This window comes from Heliconius melpomene, chromosome 13 (assembly GCF_056956725.1).
Source record: "Heliconius melpomene rosina isolate 202511_hmr_F chromosome 13, ASM5695672v1, whole genome shotgun sequence".
Taxonomy (NCBI): Eukaryota; Metazoa; Arthropoda; class Insecta; order Lepidoptera; family Nymphalidae; genus Heliconius; species Heliconius melpomene.
In genome coordinates, this window is record NC_140401.1 from 11,271,338 (window position 1) to 11,288,667 (window position 17,330).

Here is a 17,330-nt window from a genome sequence, read left to right on the forward strand (position 1 = left end):
TGCACCCTTAGGGGGAGAATTCTAGAAAACCATGAAACATGTGTTCAATTAAATACTTTTAAGAGTCTGAATTTCAAATTTTATAAGAATCGGTGCCGATTTAATTTTTTTTTCATACAAACGTTCAACCCCTATTTAACCCCTTTAGAATTAAAATTTTTCAAAATCCCTTCTTAGTGGATGTCCAGATTACGAAAGTAAATATCTGTCCAAATTCCACGTTTCTATCATCAGCAGTTACGGCTGTGCGTGCGTCTTACCTCAGTCAGTGAGGACAAGTCCTTTTATATATTATTCTATTAAATATTTCATTCTGAAATCGAATCCTTATTCCCCTGCGCCATGACTGGCCTCTATGAAAAATAGTCTTTTAAAATTTATTGACAATAATTTAACTACACTTGAGTGTGGGAATAAATTTGTATAAAATGAATACGCTCAACGTCAGCAGTAAAAGTTAGTTGATTTTGTTTGATCCTCATTCGCGCATAAGTTCTTAACTATTATAAACTTAAGCATTCTTTAATGAGTTGTTTGTTAGTTGATTCTCGCGGAGTGCTTTGTTTAAGTTTCAACTTAATAACTTTACGGTTAAGTGATATAATTATGAAAATGCAGCTGTTTGTGTGAAAGATAATAATTGATTTCTTTATTGTTATGTAGAGAAAGACGGCGTTGAGTTACGCCACTGTTGAGTGGTGGTAGTCAAAGAGAAACCTTATGATAGAAAAATGTAGTTTTATATTTTAACCCACGTATATAGAAAATAAACGTCTGACCGTAAACACGATGGTCGTGGGTTCTATTTCTACGCGGGGAATGAATTATTTTGTTCCTATCTTGGATAAACAAAGCGCTGCGTTGAGTTGCGGGAAAAACTTGAGACTACGAAAAAAAACATTAACCAACTACCATGGTATGCTATCAACAACATCGCAACTATTGGTAGTGTTAAATATTTCAAGTTTACAATTTTATCGGAAAAAATGCAAAATAGATTTAAAATCAAACGAAATCTCAAAACGTAATATTTGAGACGATACAAATTCACATAGCACACGTACCGTTTACATTCACAGCGAGTGTCACGATTTTCTGTAAATCGCGAAATGTGGCAATACCTTGCATTAGTCGCGCTCTTCCCCTTTGCCCCTGTATATTTGATACACCGTGATTTAGTTTGCAATATGAAATTTAATGTAATCAGAAACTGTCGATTGACAATAATGAGTTTTTGTTTTGCTCTTTAAGTAAATTTTAATTGTTGTTTGTTAATAATAATGTGTTTTAATTTATATTGCTTTTAGTAATTTGATTTATTTTAAAGGTTAAAGGCATGCGATATTACTATTGGCAAGGCAAGTAAATAATAGTATTTGGCGTGGGTTGCCCGTTTGCATTGCATAATAAATATAACATGTATCTAATAAATTTGACAGTAATTTATTTGTCAATTTAGATTTATTGCAGTGTTTGTACCCCCACTGCAGTTTAATTGGCAATATGCCTATATACATATATCTCAATTTTCATTTTATTTTGTCAACATTAAATAAATAAAAATTAATATAAGCGAAAGCTATATTATTAATTTAATTTTGTTCAAATATAATACAAATTAATAATATATAATATCAATCGTTGTAGTTTAACGAGGTGCACACGCTGTGACATCCTCTTGCGGTGTTAACGTACAATAATTACTCCTGCTATTGAACAGATATGTTGCCGACATTCGAATGTGGCCATAAACTCATCTATCTCTATGAAATTTATTATATAATTCCTTTATATGTATATTGGAAAGCCACCTTATTAATATTAAAAAAACACAGTATAATAAATATTAAATATAATAAAAGTATGCCGTCTTGGTGTAGTGCAATAGCGACGGTGTACGACCGGTACAAGCGGTGGATGGCAAGTTCTTACTCCTATTTTTCGTTGTTCGCCCCAAGACAAATATTGACAGGACGAGGAAATTGGCAATAGCACGGCGTTGAGTTCCACCATTCAACACGTATCGTTTCAAACTCGGGCGGCAAGTGGAAATCTTGATGTAGAATTCTATTTGCCTAAATCTGCCAGGCACATTGCCTGCTTGCTACGTAAAGAATAAAATTAATAAGCTAAAATACATTACCAAACTCAATCTTAACAATCCTTATCCAGTTTGGTTCCTTATATGAGTAACAAAATAAATCGATGAATCCATCCCACCAGTACCAGGCAAGCATAAATTAGAGGATAGTGGACCTTCTGCATAAAAAGGGCGTGTCCCTATTAACCCCTCTGATGTCAAACACGTCAGTAGTTGCTGAGTTTTTATACGAGCTTACCCTACATAGTGATAATTTGACTTGTTATACTAAAACTTATGTTTTTTACGAGTTAGGCAGTATTGCGAAAGTTTATGAGGTTTGTGTATTTTATTATGATGTACAGTTGCTTTAGTGGCTAATGTTTGGTTAGTTTGTTTGAAGGTGGTTGTGGGTTTGAGTTTGAAATAAAAAAAATAGGTCGATGTATACAGAAAAATATTTTATGTATACAGAAAAATATTTTATTAATCATTAAATTTATTGAAACCAGTCATGGCGCAGGAGCACATGGGTGTGACTGTAAGCGCGACAGGTTGTGAGTTCGAGGTCCACTCGAGGAAATTAACTATTTATTTTTTTATTTCCCTCACTCTAGTAACTGAATACTCACTCAACAAACAATGCCTCTATAAATCGGCGGAAAGTGAAAATGACCACATACTACATAAATAATTATACTACATAAACATTTACACATAAAAATATAATCAGAAAAGCTTCCGTAATGAAGATTTTCATTACCAAATATGGTATCCGAAGTGAATTTTTAAATACAATGACGGCATTACAGCGTCAAAACGTTAACGAGTCTAACCCGTGCCCGTGGCGCGCTTTTATGTACCACAATAAGGCGAGTGCCACTTAACGCTCAAGGGTCCGCCTTTACCCCGACCTTTATAATGAGCGAGGATAGATCGCAATAAGTACTCCAATTTTTCTGTTTTGTCAGTTTTTTTATTTATTATTTATTTTTAGATATTAAAGTTTGGGTATACTTTGATTAATTTGTTATGTGGTTGGACGTTTGTTGTTTCTTAAATTAAAGTTTTAGATTTTTGGTTGGTACTGTCGTGTCGCTTTATAATATTATTTTGCATTTAAATGTGTCTTAACACTAGGTTTCCTCTGACTTCTATCCTATTGAATAAACGTAAAATTAAAAAAAAACATGATAAAAACTTAACTCCTAACTTAATTAAATTAATCTATACTTAAACATGTCCAATTATTAATTACTCAACCTAAATAAAACGGTGAGTAGGTCGTCGCTGTCCCCGAGCCACTGACGCTAAATGAATTTCAATGAGCTTCTGAGTAACCTGACAAGTGTCTTAACAATATTTAATATAATTTCTAATTAAGCTACCTCATTTGTTTAGGTGTACGTGAAAATATTTACTTTCGACAGCATTTTATTGTTGCTCAGTGTTTTATATATTACTAAAATGAGTAACTTGTTGCATTTTTTTCTCATTATTTTTTATTTTTTTTAATTTGACGCAGTAATGGTAAACTTCTCTGTCTTTTTGTTCTCATACTTGATGTTGAGATTGGTATGTCATGAACATATTTTAGTAACATGTTCCTTCTTCTCTCAATAAGTGAAATAACACTAAGTGCCTGCGCTCGTTTGCTTTTTCCATAAAAATAAAAGAGTGGTGGAACTCAGCGTTGTGCTTTCTCTTGTTATCAGAATGAGAATAATATGTAAAGTAATAATTAATACCCACGAGACGGAGTCGACCCACCACCGTCGCGTATAGTCATACGCTGAAATACGCCACGACGTTTTTGTAAGAAATATTTTAACACTTTAAAATATTTCTTACAAGAAATGTAGACTAGACCAGGTGTTGAGAACTTAGAAGTCTCTCGTAATGAGCGCGGTAGCCGTAGTTACCTTCCAACGCTACTAATTTTGCTTTTAACCTCAATTTTATATTTATAACACTTAGTAACATTACATAAAATATATTTATATATTTATTTTATGTAATGTTACTAAGTTACTCAGACATAAAGTTTTTACACATATTTACTGTGGACTATACGAAGAGAACAGCCTCTAGTGTATATGTGACTCCATTCTCTCCTTTTTGATCTAAATAAGACATTTTCTCATAGAATCCTTTGTAGGTTACACTATATACACTAACACATTTGATGAGTGTTTGCGTTTATAACATCAATCATTGACCAACATCTTTAGAATAATCGTTTTTCCTAAAAGCTTGCCAATTTAACAAAACTGTGCCTGTGATAGATTAAGACTATTTATAAACCATCTGATAAATATTATACGCTTCGTAAGTCATTGTTGTTAATAGCGAAATAAATCCTTATTAATTGACAGTGTTTTGGCTTAATTCAAATATTTTTAACTGGAGTTGTGGATTAAAATTATATTTCGAAAAAAAAAGCATGTTTTTCATGCTAGTCGTCGCCCACAACTTTTTAAGTGTGGTTTTAAGAAGTATAATGGAAAATCCTGTTTATCTCGTTCTTATAGAAATTTCGAAAAATCGTCTTAGAGCTTCTCTACATACTCTTACCTGACTACATGCCTACTTCAACTTTCTTTGTCCAATAGTTTCGTTTGGGCGGTATCTGTCACTCAGTAAAAGAAAAGTTGTTTATATATTATATATTTTTTTCAATTAAAGCATTATCAGATTTCAGTACCTACCCCAAGTAGTGCTCCGAATTGAAAAAAAGAGAGCATATTGATGATTTTTGAAAAAATATTTGCTTTGACACTTCTTTGATCTTATCGATTATAGAAACATTTCACCACAAAAAAAAACAAAATTTTCTAACTCGTGTATTTTCCGTGATTCCCATTCAAATACAGCAAAGGATCAAACAAAATATGTAAATTAAACATGTTGACTCCCTTTTTGTACAGATCACAAGTACAGAGCACAAAGAGGCAGGTTACTATGAATCGCGCACCCCTCGGCCTGTGCCCCAACCGCAGGGCGCAGCATCCATTGCGAAATACCCTCTCTGTTTTATGTCGACCTGGTATTTTTATTGCATATTCATTCTCGTTTTAGTTTTCGCTAAACTGTTTTTTTTCTTTCTACGAAGTTCTCTCAGTTGCCATTGGCGGATTGAAGGACGGAACTTTCGATATTACTACATATATAAATAGGTATAGGATTATGCAGTGATGATAAGAAAGAAAGATAGGATGATAAAGTTATGTTAAATAAATGTTAGTTATTTTTTCTTCTCTTTTTCTGATTAATTATTTAGTTGGGTATAAAGACTACTCAATGTGCAGTGCCCCGTGAATTCGGCGGGAAGTGAAGTTCTGTCTGATACTAGGTTCCTAGGTTCCCTCTGTCTACCTGTAAGTGTAAGCTTAAAAAATACGCAAGTAACAACATACCTTGTAATAAATTAATTACATTACTCCTCGTAATTCAACATTTTCAATAATTTTAAGCTTTGTGGGCTAACATACCTTCGCACTTTATCTAAACAAGCTACTTAACCCTTTTTTCCACATAGCAGGCAGGGAACCTATTGTTAAAATACTCGGTTCCCAACGTACAGCTCAATTTTCGAGATATTGCGTTGAGTGCGGAATAATAAAAATAATTTTACATTTGCCAAAATAATTTGTCTAAACAACTAAAACAAGATAATTTAAAATACGTTTTAAACTTACATGCATTGCACTAGGTAAAGCAGACTAAACTAGTATAAATAATAAACAACGTATTGTCTCTTTCACTTACAAAAGTAAAACGACAGTATAGGTCCTGAACTAAATCTATGAAACCTCCTTTGACTCGCTGTTCGCCTAATGGCTGTGTGAATATGTAAAACTCCCGCGGGAACTCGATCCCGACACAAAGTGATTTAAAATGGGAGGACGTCTCGTCCCGTCTCGCACCACCTCCTGTGTTGTTCTGTTGTCTTGGTACTAGATATCCCCTATTAACCCTTTGGCTTAAAGTTTGTTTGTTCGTTGTTGATTGTTTTTTTTTTCAATTTTTAATAAGTTGGACTCTTTCGGTAGAAGAGCCTTTATGTATATAATTATAGTATATATTATTATACTTTAGGGCCTTAGATAATTTTTCCTGTTTTTCTCTTCATGTAAATTAAGATATCTATAATACCTACCTAATCTTTATACCTGCCTGTCTATCTAGATATAGATAGTCTTCATTTATTTAGAAAAACAAATCGATAAAAAATGAGGCATGATTTAATATTTATTCTACGGGCGGATCTTTCATGAGCTTTTTTCATATAAGTGATTTCATTCAATGTTCTTTCTCTTATCTCTTTTATTATATAAATTATTATGTTTTTTCCTAATACTTTATTTAATAGTTTTTTAAAAACATATGAACTTAATCAAAACCAAAATACTATTTAAACAAGGAAACTTTTAAACTAAAAAAATCTTCAATATCAGCTTATCTTATTAAGAAAGAAAAGGTAGGGTAGGGTACCTTTAAAGGTGGTGGTACCATAATTTGCTTGGCTAGTATAGAATAATAAAAGAACAAAGACATTTCTAATCGCAGTACCAGGCTCTCATGACTGAGCAGGAATTAAAAAGGTTAAGAGACGTATTATTTAACCGAAGGATATAAAAAGGGTCGGGCACAATAGACACCCTCGACTCGCCCTTGTTTAATAATGTATACTGAAAATGGCACTCTGATTTATTCACACAATGACTACATAAATAAACATGTATTTATTAAGATTTAAATGAAATACACTCAAGATTCCTTTTGTTAGACATGTTTTTATAAGAGATATCGTTAAGAGAGGTTCTTAGAAGGTTTTAAATGACGATACTTTATATTTTTAGTGTAAGGCTGTAGAGACAAAATATCAATTATAAAATATAGTTTGCCTAGTTTGCTAAAACTTATAAAATTAAACTATTTTTTATTTTAAAAAAAAGAGTGGCAATGCTGTTTATTTGTTTTTTACAAAGGTTCGATTACAACAAAAATAAAAACCGTACAACTACAGTAAAAAAACAATGCGTTATTTGCACAAACTAACCGAAAAAAACCAAAAAACAAAAATTTATAGCAAAAAGTCCAGAAACGATATGTCAGGTTAAAAAGATTTTCCGTTTGAAAAATTGTGGCGTGTGAAAATCGTGGTACGATTTGTAGCGCGGCGCGGCGCGTGTCTGGCCCCGATTTTACGACCACTTTATCTCACCATCCGGAACTAATGTGCGTGTGACAACGCCTCTTTTAGTCAAATGCCCCAAGTATATAACTATTCTGTTTAAAAATAAGTAAAAGTAAGCTGTATACTTACTTAATACGGAATGCGCAGAGGTTACCTTTGATTGTCTACCATATTCATAGATTTGGTATTAATCTAATATCAATGTTCCTACTTAATGACATTATTAACTATAGGTATATGTATATGAAAAATATGTTTAAAAAAAGTATATGCAATGTATTTTTTGCACTTACATTTCAAAAATATTCGTTCAGCAACATCTATTCTAGAAATAAAAATGAAACATATATTATTATGAGGAATATTCCCACTGGCACGATGCTTTTAGGGTAGCACAAGCGTATCCATTTCATATTCATATTTTTTATCTAGGACAGTGCATCTTTTGAAGCCGTTGTGGCGCAGTGGCTTAAGCATGTGACTGTAAACGCGGCTGTTGTGGGTTCGATTTCTACTTGGGGAAATGACTTATTAATTAATTATATTTCCTCGCTTTGGTAATAAGACAAAGCGCAGCGTTAAGTTTTGCCACTCAACGCGCAATGTCTCGAAAATTCATCAAAAAATGGGGAACTTAGCTTGACACTAGGTACCCTTTGCCTACCCTGCTATTAGCGGGATATAGCGTGAAACAAAAAAAAAACATTGCTTCTTAGGTTATTACTCTCGTTGCATAGAAAATGAGGTAGTAGGTACCATAAACTGGTACGTGAGGTATTTTAATGCGATACCCGCTCCCAGCGGGGCGACTCTTCCCGTAATTACAGCGAATGCTAATGCGAACATCCACCGTCGCTATGCTATCCTAGTATTTTCATTTGATGGAAAAATGGTGCTTGCCGCCTGGTAATTCTTAGATGACTTTTGTTTAGAATTAGTTGAGTTCAGAAACTGATTTTAATATTTTTTTAATATCATAAGTGTTTTTTGCTAGCTATATAGAATCTTATCTTTTATTATATTGTACTATATTTATTAGTCCCTCGTGGCGTAGGAGGAGCACAAGCGTGCGACTTAAAATGTAATTAATGATTGTGGGGTCGATTACAATTCGGGGAATAAAATGATATATTATTTCCTCGTTTTGGCAACGAGGCAAAGAGCGGCGTAGAGTTACGCCAATCAACACGCAATGCGTCCAAAAATTTGGCAGAAAGTGGGGAACGGAGGTTTATTAAAGTGAGACGGAGTGTCTTATCATTTCCAGACTCCCTCTGTCTATATTACCATGTGCAAGCGTGAAGCTACAAAAGGTTAAAATATATATTAATAGAAGCGTCACGCTGTATCCCTCACACAGCAGGGTAGGCAGAGGGAAGGTGATATTATATTATTTTGTCTTCAATGGCAATTTTTAAAATATTTCTTTGAAAAAACGAAAACGGAAGCTAATAGTGACATCCGGTCAGGCGAGAAGTAATAGAATTAGAAGCGCATCCTCCACCAGTTATAATCCAGTTTGCATAAGTGACACTGGCCATTCATTAGATTACGTGAACGGTTCAGATCTCATATAATTTTATGCAATGATATTTTTAAGAATTACATAAAAATAGCTTCACACTTTTTCCTGCATATAGCCGTCTAGGTGGGTAGGGAACCTAGTGTTAAGACACTCCGTTCCCTACTTTCCGCCAAACTTCCAAGTCCCGCAATCCATAACCCACAATCCATAACTATCGCATTGACGGTCAGAGATGCTGACTCACTGCGCCACTATGGACTCAATTGAACAATAAATGTATTTTTTTAATACACAAAGCTAATTTATCCTTTAATTTTTTTCCAAATATAAGTGACTCTTATTTTTAGGATAACAATAAAACCTGAAAATATAATGATTTATTACATTAAGTTAAATATGTATGTTCAATTAAAGATGGTATCATATAAGAAGCTAAATTTATAAGCAAAACTATAGCTTTTAATAAAATGCGATGCTCATTTGCCTTTAATTAATATCTTGGGGCCTGCGGTTTAATAATATAGTTTAATTATTTTTTTTCAAAATCAGGCATACTACAAACCGGATAGTTATATTGGTAAAATATGTATTACAGTAGGTACTTACTTACATTTATGTTATATCATTTCTATTACGATGAAAATCTACATTAAAGAGAAAAAGGAATGAAATGATTTCATACTTTGTCACTGTCAATATGTGTATGTTTGTTTCGCAAATATAAATTAAAAAGAATTTAAAATTTCAATATTTTATAAATCGCAAAAATGTTATGAAAAAATCCCTAAACTGCCATCTGCTTAACAGCGTATTTCAAGTACCTGCTAGTCCAGTTCTTTAACTCCGCCCCATTTGAACTGCAACCAATGAGCCTCTTCGATAATTTAACCCCAGATTGTAATATAAGAATATCTCCTTGCATATTATGCACTCCTAGTACAGACGTTCGAGAAATTTTGTTTTCGTGTTGTTCTTTCTTTTCATTAAAGGTTGAGGCGAATTAATTAAGGGCAAGTAAGCACAAGGCTTTATTTATGTGATGGTTGTTTTAGTATAAAATGAACATTTGTAAGCAAAGCAAAGTAAAGATGGCATTGTGGCGAAGTTACAGAATTCCGAATATGGAATGGATCATTATAAATGTGAGTTTGAACTCCATTCCAGATTAGTTACATTTTGGGCTGATAGCGGAGAACGGAGAGTCTTGACTGTAGGTTCTCTATACCAATCTTAATTTATGCGAAATAAAGCGTAAAGATAGATGTAAAAGCTATAGAAGTTCTGATTTATATCTAAAGGCATAAGAGCGGCTGATGATCCAACCAAGGGGTTGAATTACTTATTTTTTATCAATGTTACAAAAGTACCGTGAAACATAAAAACATTTTTTTTTATAAAATTAATTATTTATCTTTAGATTTCTAAAGATTCTAGATTCTATTTCTATTAAAAAATAAACAACAATAAAATTTAATGTATTTTTTATTTAAACTACAAAGCTCTAACTAAACGAACGTTACTTATTCACATAGTCGGGTACTCTCGTATTTTTATATCCGCCTAGTAAGCGTATCCCATGAGGGTAAACCCCCATTGTTCTCTTACAAAATGTTATTTATTATTAGCCTTTACTAACAACAATGGGAGTTGTAAGACACAGGTGAAATTGTAAACTTGTGTAGTTTTTCTTGACTTACTACTACTTTTACTGCCTTTATGTTCTTTTTTGATATTGTAAAATAAATTGTAGTATTTATTTATTAATGTTTCAAAATGGACAGTAAATAAATAGAAAAATTAAAAATATTCTATGAATATTGTGCGTTTAGTTCAACATATTTTATTGAATGTTACTTAATGCTTAAAACTTATATATTTGGGTTATATACATTCTTCTTAAAAGGGAGATATTTATAAAATTTGGTTAATGATACACTTATTATTTTAGATTTAGCTATTAGCCACTCGTTGAAAGCTTGGTCAAGTTTTTATAAGCTATCGGTGGCCTTCTTGAAAATACACGTAGATTTCGGGCTAACACGAGTAGGACAAGGCTTGTTAGTTATTTTTCATGTTCCCGCTGCTGACTCCATTGTTGACGAACACAAAGGGCTCGGCCACCAGGCGCGCATAGCCTATACAGAGATTGACCGATCGCACAAATTGAACGTCCATCGAACACGACGGGGCAGGTCCCCATTGTGAGCCGGCTTTCAAGATACACCCAATATTTCACTCGGTCAGAAAATATTCCAATAAGGCAGGCAGATGGGACCCGCGGCTCAACGCAAATGAAGCATGGGATTTTTCTTCTACATATGTAGAAGCTTTTCTTTTCTGTTTTTATGGTATATGGTGAAAAACAATAGGTTAAGCTATTTAGAACGTAGGCTTTTATGACCATGTTTACGGAAATTTGTTGTTGAAGAAAGAAAATTTTCTAACGCTTAATTTGTTTTCTATATTAATCTCAACGATAAGCTTTACTACATTTTCTATTTTCCAATAAACTTAAAATTAATAACGAATTTAATATTAAAAATAAGCTATTTGTTCTAAAGATAGCGTTAAAGAACCGTCGGTACCGGATACGCAGTTAAGATTCTTTAGATTTCTCTGGAATTTACTTCCAGGAAATGAAAATATATAATAGGCATTTTATATACATATATACATAGCCATATTTATTTGCTACCAACTGTTTCAAGACTTAAATGTGTTTATTTTTATACAAATAAAGCCAATAAACATAGCTCTTTACGAAGGATATGAAACTATTAAGACATTACATCACTTGAAAATTATTTAAAGAAAAAAGTATGTGAAATATTTATTTTCTGAATTAAGAAAAATACCTTGTGATTGAAATGAAACACTTCTAATAGCTAGGTAATATTCTTATGAATAGAAGGGATATGTTTAACCTAGTACCATTATGGTTTAAAACAATAAAAAATCTTGTAAAGTAAGATTTTTCCGTTTCTACATAAGCGGTTTTTATCACACGACTGCCAGTGACGTCTCTTTAGGAGATCAGTGCATTGTAGTTATGCTTTAACTTCATGTAACTCCCCACATATTTTAAAAGATAATATCAGTTATTGACTATTCACTGAAATTTTTGTTAAGTTTGTAAATTTTAAAGGGAATAAATATGTATCTTACTCTGCTCTATACTTTTGGCCCACATCAATAAAATGTTTTGTTTGAATAATGACTAAAATTGAATATACATACCTGTTCTACATATCAAAATGAGTAATTTTATAAATATTACTTTGAATTATCAAAATTATTAATTTTGTAAATATTACTTTGTTTACATATTTTGCTTCCCGATGTCTTCTTTGAGACTTTATAACGATTGAACATCCATATTTTCCTATCATCTATTATAATATTGTGATTGTGAAGAACTTAAAAAACTTTAAATTATAAGCATATTTTATTTTTGTTTCTTTCTTTGTTACAGTTGGTCGGTGGCGAGTTTGATATGGAACTGAATTTCGTCATACAGGATGCACAGAATATACAACACATGTTGGAACTGCTGGACCACTGCCCGCCCAGCTTGCAGGTATTCATATTTTATATCCGTAAATATAGTGTTACTAATAGTACAAGTGATTAATCATTCCTTTTTACAGGCTTTTATTTACTTGCCGTTTTAGTAGGTAAGCTTGTTAGTGTATGTGATATCTTGCAAGCTCGGGGCTATAGCCCAGTCTCCGTTTGGATGACGACTTTAGAATTTATGACAATAAATTACATTTGTTCAATATTATTATTAATCCAAAATGGCCGCCACAACAAAATAGCAGATTACATATTATGTGAAATATGGGTATCAAATGGAAGGTCTTGATTTGTAAAATACAATACTGAAATGAATGAACAAAAAAACGAAAAAGTAAGAAACAAAATATTTATTAAAAATCTTTTAAAAACAAGTTTATTTAATAAAAAGGTTTTTTAAAATAATATTTTATGTGTTAAAGGGTAGATAATATACGTCTTAAAATATATCATCAGTATTGGTAAGTTTGGTTTAGTTATAAATTAGAAGTTTTAAATTTATTTTAAAAAAATGTTGTAGTTAGAAAATATCTTATTATAGTTATACTCGTATGCGATAGTGACAGGCTCGATGCCCATTTGAGAAACCATATTTTTTTATTTTCCTGCACTTAGGGTGGCGTTGGGTTCCACCATTAAACAAGCGCTGTTTTTTTTATGTAGACGAAGAGTAAAAATAGATACTTTGCTGCACAGTTTTAGCACTCAGCTCTTATTCTTTATGTAATGAAAATGTTTAATATAAATAAAATAGTTCTAACTATATTATTTCACAGTTATTTTGTTTTGCATAAAGTACGCTAACGACTTCAATATGACACACATTCACTCGACCGTACTTCCGCTGGAACCCTCGCACAAAGCTCCCCTAGCAAAGAAACCTAGCTGCAACCCCATTGTGCGAACGAGCTCCTCTATTTTTATGACTACCTGGTACTTTTACACCATAAGGGTAGATATTCTATTGTTTAAGGCTTTGTTGGTTGATGCGCGTGCACCGCGTTATGGTTTAATTTTTTATGAAATAAGTAGGTATATTGAATTTTTTTTTACGTCTCATTATTGTTTTTTTCTATGAACGTTTTTGTTAAAGTTTGATTTTTATTATTATTATTATTTTTTGTTTGATTTTGTGGTCCTGAGTTTTAAAATTATTTAATTTTTTTTTTACATATATATATTTAAAATATCAATTTACTTAAACAAGAAAAGGTCTGAATTTTATCTTCACTAACTAAAGTATTTATTCAATAATGAAGGACAAAATAATAATTAAAATCATGGCGCAGCGGTACAGCGTCTGACTGTAATCGTAATCATCCAATCGAACCCATGATTCCCACACGGGCTAATGATGTGTTATCGCCATTTCCTCTTTTTGATAAGAGACAAAACGCGGTGTTGATTTCAACCTCTTAACTAACATATATCATGTTTTTGAGAAGAGAGTGGAGAACGGAGTATATTAATACTACTCTGCAGTATGTGGGATAAATAAATCGTCAAGGTAAAAATATATAAATATAAAAAATATAAAATTTAGGTAACTTATACATAATAAAACCTTACTGTTAACGGACAACTGATATACATATATTGTATACGAGTATACCAGTTGTCCTTTAAAAGTCACGATGCGTTCTACGTACTATGATCAAACGCATTCAACTAACCCCGCCCTATTATCCTGTCGTCTTTGATCCCAGTAAGTGCGACGAGGACAGAGATATAAATGCACTTTTTTTGTTTTCACTCGTGGTTTATTTTTGTGTGCATTCAAAAGGTTCAACCGCCTCGGGCCCTATGACGCCCTAGTACCTAAGTGGAGCAAGTTAACCCTTTGGATGTTTTGCAATTTTTTTTATTGTTAAACTTAAAAATTGATTTGGCAGATTGCATGCGGTTTTTTTTTGCCTTAAAACAAAAAAAAACTAAAATGTATATAAATAATAATTAATAAATATAATATGTATTTATATAAAACATATTATTTGAGTTATTTATGTTTATTTTTTAATAAAAAAAAAGTGTCACGTACGCCCATTTAAACTGATCATAACAACGATATGCATCGGAGGTCGATAAGTGACGTCATCGAATCGATGTAAGTTAAATGAACCAGCTCATTACTTATGGAGGCCTGGTACTGAAGGGACTCTTGTTAAAGGGTTTAAAGTTTCGCTTTTATTTAAAAGGAAGCTTTTTGGAGCTTTTTTTGTTATGTTCATTTATACTCGTGAGTAAATGAACCAGCTTCAACCCGTCCCCAACGCACCGCAAATTTTTCGAGACATGGTGTTTTGATTGGCGGATCTCAACTCCGCGCTTTGTCTATATGCCAATGATTATAAACATAATTTATTTTTAGTACGGACGATTTTATAGGCACTCAGAGTTCGCCAGAATTATATCGTTTGAGCTTTCTCTACCTTTTTTTCTACAGGCGCCTTTGTGTGTTTGTTTCCTAATTGAGCTTTAATTTTTATGTTTAATGAATATTTTATTTATTTTTTATTTAATTCACAAATAGTAATTTGTGAAAAGTTCCTATTTAAACGGTTATACAGAACGATACGTAGCTTAAACGTAATATTGATTAAAGTGTCGGCGCATCGACTCGACTGTGACACTTTCGTTTAAAACGTGATGGGATAGTCTCCGTACAATAAATAAACACTGGGCTCCCAGATGTATATATGTATATTGTTGTTGTCCTTTATATGTTTTTGTGATTAAACCTCTTTTTCTAGCGCTTAGCCCTCTAAGCTATGTATTCTTATCAAGCTCCGTCAAAATTTATATTTATATTATAATTATTTATAATACGTTTTTTTTATATTTTTCTTTCTTAAGTGTGAAATAAATACTTTTAAGTAACAAAGTAGGGAATAGAATTATCTTTATGGGAACGGAGTGCCTTCAGACTAGCGAGAAGCTAGAGGAAATGGTTAAAATACTTACTTATACAGGGTGGAATTGTCACCACTTTAAATGAAACCACAGTTTTAACTAATCTATAAAAGCCTAATATAATTCGGAAAAAAAATAATTCCCAAAAATGAAAAAGTTTTTTTTCAAACAAAATAAATAATAAAATTATCGTTTTAAAATAAAACGCCATTTGTAAAGTATTACATAGGCACGCACAAACTTACCTGTCAAATCGGAAACGTCGCACACGGATGTGTGTGTCACACGAAATACAGGTATGGATAAAAATCGTGAAATGAAAAAAAAATCCTACGTCCAAACTGTTGAGGTTCCTTGATTAATTTCTTAGGTGTGGGTTTGAAATATATTACCCTATATGCAGTTTCAATAAAAGAAGCGCTGCCTCTTCCACCCTGTATATATAATTTTTGTTTTTGATATGGGTGATTATTAGATAGAGACAGCAAAGTAAATATTTATGTAGAATTATTTTTTATTAGTATTTTTTTTAATTTAGTTTAGTATGTACTGTACACATGGTGGTAACGTCGCTTTAACCACGTAATATATTTGTTTCATTTAATTACTTAAAACAATTTGTGTCATTGTTGTATAATTATTGTACTGATTATTATAGTTTTTTTATACATTTAATTAAAACCATTAATATTTTGTTTATGTTACTTCATTTTATAGACAAAAGATGGTATCGAAATAAAGAGCTTCAGCGCCCTCAAGCTTATAATAAATTGTGTTTTTTTTTAAATATATTTTTCGTAATAATATCCCGGTCGCGTGCGTGAGTCCTGTGAAATATTAGCAATGTAAGGGTTTCCTTTTAATATGGGAAGTGGGTGATAGACGACGCTGACGTGAGGGGAATCCGTCGAGTCACCTTATCGCGCTGGCGAATAGCAAAGAAACAGAAAGCACAAAATTTGATTATGTTTTTTTTAAACTTTTAAAATGGGTGTATATTAAAAAAATAATAATATAATAAATAATGTGTGTTTATATGCCATGTTAAATAATTTTCAATTAAATGTAGCTTACATTTCAAGTATTTTTACTTACTAATTAATTTTATACTTAGTAATTAATTAAATTAATATATGCATATTATCATTTTTATAAAAAGTAAAGATCCTTTGAAGTTGATAGTAGAAATTAAATCCAATGTATTAAAAAAAGCTTCTTCTAATTAAAAAAAGTAACAAAGTATTATTTTATGATTATTGTTAATACAATAAAGTTAAAAAGGCAACAAGGTCGAATCGCCGAGTCATTCGTTAAAGGGCGAGCTTAATAGCCTTGAAGGGCCCGTCACCTCGAGATCACCTCTATTGGTTGCGTCGTTACCGTCCTATCTTAGATATTACCGTGATGGATTACCATCGCGGACAATTAAAATATTTCCTAAAGTAATTTGAAAATATTGTAATTGATTAAATTTTATTAAAGTTATCACAAAATTGTTTTACTTAGAAAGGTTTGTTCAGTCTCGTTAAGTGTTCTCATAAATAATTGGTATAAATCGATTTATTTCATAATCAATGGCGCAGTGGGACATATTTTCATTTCCCTGCTTTGAAAGCTAAGTACAGCGTTGAGTTTCGCCACTTAACACCTTATATCTGGAAAATTGAGTAGAAAATTGAATGGGAAAATATACTGAGCAGGTTCCCTTCGACTGCTATTCGGTAAAAAGCATAAAGCTGCATTGAATCACATTTAATCACTAATATAAAGGACTGTATTTAAATATTTTTACTGTCTAACTACATTTAAAGTGACAACCCGAATGTTTTTACATTCTTTCATTCGAATTCTATACGTAACCAAAATTCGTAGCATCAAAGAAGATCCTGCCCACAAGCATTTCCCCTCGATTGCCAAGCTTCGGCGGAGGTATTCCAAATCAAATTCCATCCGTACAATTACACGAGCCCGGATGTTCCAGTGCTCTTTAGTAATGTTAGATGTAAGGGGCGAGTGTGTTTTCATTCATTACACCGAAA

The 17,330-nt window shown here is 32.2% G+C and overlaps 1 protein-coding gene across 17 annotated transcripts in view; it reads left to right on the forward strand.

The window, feature by feature from the left end:
* Positions 1–17,330, forward strand: part of rg (A kinase anchor protein rugose) — a 424,034-nt gene that overhangs the window by 166,384 nt on the left and 240,320 nt on the right. For all 17 annotated transcript variants that reach the window (XM_085196877.1, XM_085196889.1, XM_085196885.1 and 14 more), the window contains one exon: positions 12,278–12,382. In XM_085196877.1, coding sequence (XP_085053003.1) covers positions 12,278–12,382 — 105 coding nt within the window. The remainder of the gene's footprint in view (positions 1–12,277; positions 12,383–17,330) is intronic.